Genomic DNA, 6,160 nt, shown 5'->3' on the forward strand with positions numbered 1-6,160 from the left:
AGGTCTGCCAAAGAAACTGTCTGCACTAGACTGTAAGGTGTCTTACCGTGTGGTCAGATAATTCAGATACTTTCTCTGGATTGCCACATCCCAGGTAATATATTCTGATAACATGGTCTGTGCTGCCCGTTGCTAAAAACATGCCACCTAATGTAAAACAAATGGTTTTTAACAACTTTGTTAATGTTTGGAATGAGTCACACAAATGAGAAAGACAAAGAACAGCAATCTATCCTGTGTCCAATACCCATTGATATATGATAGACAAAATCCCAAAAACACAATCTGGAGGAGAATTCCTATAAATCTTCCTGAAAATGTAAATTACTTGTATACTGCCGTCAACAATCTACTAGTCTAAAAATGACAACAACAACAACAACAAAGGTCATGGTCTTGGAAGTGACATACTCTAGTTGTCAAGAGGGGCACAATGCACACACACACAGCAATGGGCATTAACAGATTACAGGGCATACATTTGAATATGTTTGCATTCATACCAGTGTGAACAGAATTACACAGGTATGTCAGTGGGGACAGGTGATGTGACTGTTGTGGCTCACCTGGGCTAAAGGACGAGCAAACCACCTGAACGCCTGGCCGGGGCCGTTCTGTAAACTTATGTGGCCGATCACTTCAGAGCAAAACAAGACAGAAGACAAGTCAAGATTAGCTTTCACCAACATCATGGTCTTGGATCCTCCAGATCAGCAACCCACTAGAAATGGTTTATCCAACACACACACACACACACACACACACACACACACACACACACACACACACACACACACACACACACACACACACACACACACACACACACACACACACACACACACACACACACACACACACACACACACACACACACACACACACACACACACCATCTCCACATGTCTAGATAACTAGGATACAGACTGCATCTCCAGATGTCTAGATAACTAGGATACATACTGTATCTATAGTATTGTTTTGATGTATAGTTTATCATGATTGAACATTTCCTCACCTGAAATTGATATTATTTACATCCCATTGCCAGAAGCAGACTGTTGCATCAGTACCCGTGGATACCATATATCGTTTTGAGCCCTTGGCAAATGGAGAAAACTGAAAAAAAAAATATTAGATACATTTCATGTCAGTGTCATACTAAAAAGGAGTAGAAACAAAGCCAAAAACAAATTTCAGCCAATTTCAAGATCACATACTATTGCCCTCTTACTCAACTTGCTAAAAGTGTCGCATAAAATAGGTGCTGGTCCAAAAATAGAACCAACTCCAGATTTAGGATCTGGATGTAGGCCTTTCCTTTTCTTAAAGTCATTACAGTTATATTCTGTTATAGTTATACTTCTTTAATAGACAGAACAGTGAAAAGAGGACAGGAAGTGAGTCGGATGGAGAGGGTGGGGGGTGGGTTCAGGAAATGACCTCCAGTCAGACTCAAACCTGGATCCCTGTGGACAGTGAGGTCACTTATGGTGTGTGACGCTGACGTTCCAACTACACTACGGCTTTCCCCATGCGGGCTTCTCCTGAGCCATCTAGGCTGGGGCCGCAACTCAGTCCCTACCCAGGCGAGATCCAGGTGAAGTGTACCTGTAGCGAGGTAATGGAGCCGGTGTGCCCCTGCAGCACGGCCATGGGGGCACAGGTCCGAAGGCACCACACGCGGATGGTCTTGTCGCAGCTGCCGGCGGCGATCAGAGTGTTCTCGAAGTTCACGGCCAGGTCCGAGATCTCGGCCGAGTGGCCCCGCAGCGTGGAGTGAAGCCGCCCGTCGAATGACGACCAAATTTTCACCAAACAGTCGTCTGAGCCCTAGAAGGTCAAATCAAACATGTTTTACACCCGCAGGACACAACCAGAACTTCAAACAGTCGTCTGAGCCCTAGATGGTCAAATCGAACAGGTTTTATACCCCAAAGACACAACCAAAGGGCAGGAGTTTAAAGGGCAATGTATGAGCATCCTTTAGTCTATTTTGTGTCAATCTAGGTTTTCTACACAGCAAAACACTGAAGACATTTAGGTCAAGAGTAGTCTACTCTACGTGTTAATTCAGCCTACTTCAACTCCTCTCTGTACATACCTCCTGATGCAAGAAAACTCATAAAGATTTAATATAATATAATCTGTTTCGAACACATTTTATCCTCAGATCTCCTTTTCAAATACTGGACAAAATGCAGAGGGAGATCATCCAAATTGATGATTCAACGAATAGGTCAACTAGAACCTGACAAAGTAACAAGTCCTAGCTCTAAAAACAAACGACCCCCTCAGAAACCTAGGTCCGCACATTGAACTCAACCACAGATGAAACTGAAAGGAAGGCGCAAAGTCAACTCAAGCACAGGTGAAACTGAAAGGAAAGCCTTGTGGCTTGAGACTAGGTTAAATGGTGAAGGAAAGAGTTAATCTATACAGCACAATTCATTAACCTTTACAAATATGCTAGCCTGTTTCAACCCAGATGAACCTGTTAGCACATTTGAATTAGCCGGAGTCATTCAGGGTGCAGATGCGCAGACTACTAGCCCAAAACAAAACCGAAACCGCCAGTTCGAGACTGAAGTGCTTCGGGTGTCTTGAAAAGTGCTATATAAATGCAAGTTGTTGTTATTGTTGTTGTTGTTGTTGTTGAGACACTCACTGTGAAGATCCTGAGGCCGGTGCGGTCGAAGGCGATGCAGTAGACAGCAGATAGGTGGCCCAGGATCCTTCGGTGCATCCTCATGTGCTGATAGTTGCTTACGGGGCTCACGGAGCTGAACCTCTGCGCGCCGGTCAACTCTCTCCCACGACATACTTCCACTGTGCAGGAACAGACGAACGCGTGGTAAGCTTCCGAAAAAGCAACACAGACAGAGCGAGCACAGCAAAGCCCTGCTAGCTGGCACCCTCTGGCACCACGGCAAAGCCCTGCTCGCTGGCATCCTCTGGCACCACGGCAAAGCCCTGCTCGCTGGCATCCTCTGGCACCCTCTGGCACCACAGCAATACCAACAGCACCCAAAAATCCCAGTTTCAAATATACACAAGGTGAAACATTCACGCCCACACACAAGCATTCAAGGTAAAAACTAGACTTCAGTTGTTTGCTATTTAACATGTAAACCACCATGCTCACTCTCAGTTTAGTCATAAGCACTTGGGTATGCATAGCTGTTACAATTGAATATCTGGACTACATTTCCCAAGAGCATTGTTGAGTAACCACTGTGGTTAAAGACAAGAGGAAGAATATCCAAAACAATAGTCTCTCCATCATTGAATAACTACTAGCATAGCTTTATAACACTAATCAAGAGGCTCCATTACATTACTGTGCCCCCTAAAATCCTAGCTAATTTAGATCCAACTGTCTCTTCTCCAACACTGTTAATCCAAAACTACTTCTCAAATCCCAAATAAGCTGCCGTAAATGTACATGCCTCTTCATTTGTCTCCTGCACACTAAATACTACCGGCTGAGATGCACCCTCGGGAGTGCCGTTTCTGTCTGGTCTCCTGCTGGAGGTGACTATTTTAGCACTGTCCTCATGTCACAACACTTACAGAACATGTACACAGAACCTTAAGAGAAGGTCCCTCTCTTTTATGAAAGATCAACACAACTCAAATGAAATGAACCGATAATTAGACTCCGTAACCAGAAACCGTTATTGCACAGCAGTGGAAGCTTAAAGATGATGTTTCACTAAACACAACCTGCAGGACACAAAACTCATCTTCAATCTTACTGATTCATATGTTATGATATATACTGATGCAATATTAACATTAAAGCGTGTTTGAACCAAAAGCAACCACAAAAGTACTCACCTAAATTTGGGGCGCCTCTGTAACTCGAAGGCCTCTCTGGTGGTCTGCCTCTGTGGAGTGCAGCGAAGGACGAGCCTTTCCACTTCACGACACCGCAATCTGAGAGCGGGAGGGAAAACAGAGGGGAAGAAAAAAAAAATCTCTTTCCATTCTCAGTCTGCAGCTGAAGCCCTTGCCCAACACATACGATTGCCCTCAAGAGAGTGGTGACAACTGGCATATGGACATGTGGCAACTTTGGGATGTGCGGCTGTATACATGTGCACCACTCATACTCATCAGTTAAAACCCCAGCAGTTGTGCACTCTTACAATGGGGGGGGGGGATTATAAACTAGAAAGCCAACAGTCCCGACAGACTGGACACACATTTATTAGCTTCAAAATAACCATGATCCACAAGGGGACATCTGGACCTGGGGCTAGACTAGATTCAAAGATGCACATGAAATAACTGCTGCTTGCAATATGCAGTCACCCCAACATCCCTTCTGAGTGTCAAGAAAGATCAAAAGGCTACAGATGTTATTTCAAACTGTATAGAAGCAGTAAGCCAACGGCACCTTTTGATGTGCGGAGTAACGAATGTCCCCCAGTGCCCAGCAGCGAGCTAACTCCCGCCACACTGGATGGCACTTCTTTATCAAGAATGGGCCCAATGCGCTTGCATATTTGCAACAAGTGGTCCGGTGCAATGTGCCTGTTTGTTGCAACCTACAAGACAACAAAAAGCACATGAAATTTTCATAGCCTCAAGTGTGGAGCACTCAAAGTGTGTTGAGTGTTGATTTTATTTCTCATTTAGCACATTTAAAGGAATTTTCTGAAACGAATGGCCATAATAGGCCTGTAACAAAAGTTTTTTTTTTTTAAATAAAATGTGAGTAGGTAGGGGATATTGTGCAGGTCACAGTTTAAATCCTGACAAACACAACATGTATATCCTAGCAAAGAGCTTGGAGCTACAATAAGCATTTTGTCTTTTCTTCTTTGAATTAAATATAGATATTCTTAATTATATCGAGACGTTTGAAACTGGTCATTTTTGACAGTTCATGCGAATGTCGGATCTTTCGATTTCTTGCAAACAAACGTCGCCTAGCAGATCGCTGCATGCAAAACACTTCTCCAACACAGCCAATCACAAAGCGTGTTGCAAGCGAATTAAAGAACTGACAGTGTTTCAGGAGTCCGGATTGGCTAACTGGATGAACTTGATGTACCCTAAACTGCTCAATCCCCACCCTATCTGCAATACAACACTAAATAATACGAGACAGTGAAAACACGTTTCCGCAGACCCGATGGTCATATTTCAAAGATAAAAACAATTCCCTCTTCCAGAATAGTGCATGGCCTAAAGCTAAAGAATAACATTACCCAACATGAAAAGCATTGAGATAGTAAAAGTCATCAAAGCTTGACAGAAAAATACTGTCGGTGTTAATTGTTCGACTATTAATACAAAACAATTAAAGCATGCCTGATGCAAAATCTGCAAATAAACTTACCACGTCTTCATAAGATCTTGGATGTTCATTTCCTTCCCAGTCCAGCCTACGGGGAAGGAGCTAAAGGGGAAAGGTCGTTGTATTAGCTTTCCAAATACAACTGGATGTACAAATTAAAGTTCCACAAACACCACATGGTCTTATTTTTGTTTTCTCTGACTGATGTTGGGAGGTATTGTGTCAAAGTCACACAGAAGCATTTGGGAAGTAGCCGGAGCTAGCAAGGCAAGTTTACGTCTGTTGCACTGGGCAGGGGATGCAAGGAAAAGCGACACCGTTGTGCTCTGGGACGATATTTACACACCTGATATTCCTCTAGTTCGCTCACAAGAACCTGCAACACATTAAACTATGTCTCAGAGAGGTCTACATGAGCAATTCAACAACATACAAGACACAATACAGAGTGAAGCTTCGACGGCGAGCCAGCTCACCTCAGCCGCTCTCCGACAAGGACCCGTTGTCAGAAACCGTGAGATAAGATAATAAAGCTCTGTAAGTGGACAGAAGGAAATGGTTAATAAGATGGAATATCAATTAAAGAATGGCTAATATTTGCAAATTCTGTGAATCTATGTTGCTACTTTTGTACAGCTTACCCGATTCAAGGAGCGAAATATTTCCATTTTTGGCCACTGAATCGGCCATAGCTTTCGGGATATACAATTTTGGTACTAACTTTAGGTCTAGAAAATAGTGTGATATATTTATTTAATTTCGGTTCCACTGCTCGGACCCCCTCCACAGTTGCTCCCGCTTTCTATTCAGCCAGCTAGCAGCCGCCATTGGAAGGATGAGGCCTCAGCTTTA

The 6,160-nt window shown here is 43.6% G+C and overlaps 1 protein-coding gene across 1 annotated transcript in view; it reads right to left on the reverse strand.

Annotated features, from left to right (window-relative positions):
* brwd1 (bromodomain and WD repeat domain containing 1) overlaps nt 1–6,160 on the reverse strand; it is a 31,216-nt gene extending 25,056 nt beyond the window's left edge. Inside the window, exons 1-11 of the mRNA XM_076282847.1 lie at nt 5,950–6,160; nt 5,785–5,843; nt 5,655–5,684; nt 5,351–5,410; nt 4,403–4,553; nt 3,841–3,939; nt 2,669–2,829; nt 1,612–1,833; nt 1,019–1,119; nt 567–637; nt 47–147 (exon numbers count right to left, since the gene is read on the reverse strand). Coding sequence (XP_076138962.1) covers nt 47–147; nt 567–637; nt 1,019–1,119; nt 1,612–1,833; nt 2,669–2,829; nt 3,841–3,939; nt 4,403–4,553; nt 5,351–5,410; nt 5,655–5,684; nt 5,785–5,843; nt 5,950–5,998 — 1,104 coding nt within the window. The 5' untranslated portion in view covers nt 5,999–6,160. The remainder of the gene's footprint in view (nt 1–46; nt 148–566; nt 638–1,018; nt 1,120–1,611; nt 1,834–2,668; nt 2,830–3,840; nt 3,940–4,402; nt 4,554–5,350; nt 5,411–5,654; nt 5,685–5,784; nt 5,844–5,949) is intronic.

The sequence above is a fragment of the Alosa pseudoharengus genome, unplaced genomic scaffold (genome assembly GCF_046254945.1).
Source record: "Alosa pseudoharengus isolate Yale_2024_CS ecotype anadromous, Long Island Sound unplaced genomic scaffold, YU_APseudo_1.1 YU_APseudo_1.1_scf_13, whole genome shotgun sequence".
NCBI classification, from domain to species: Eukaryota; Metazoa; Chordata; class Actinopteri; order Clupeiformes; family Clupeidae; genus Alosa; species Alosa pseudoharengus.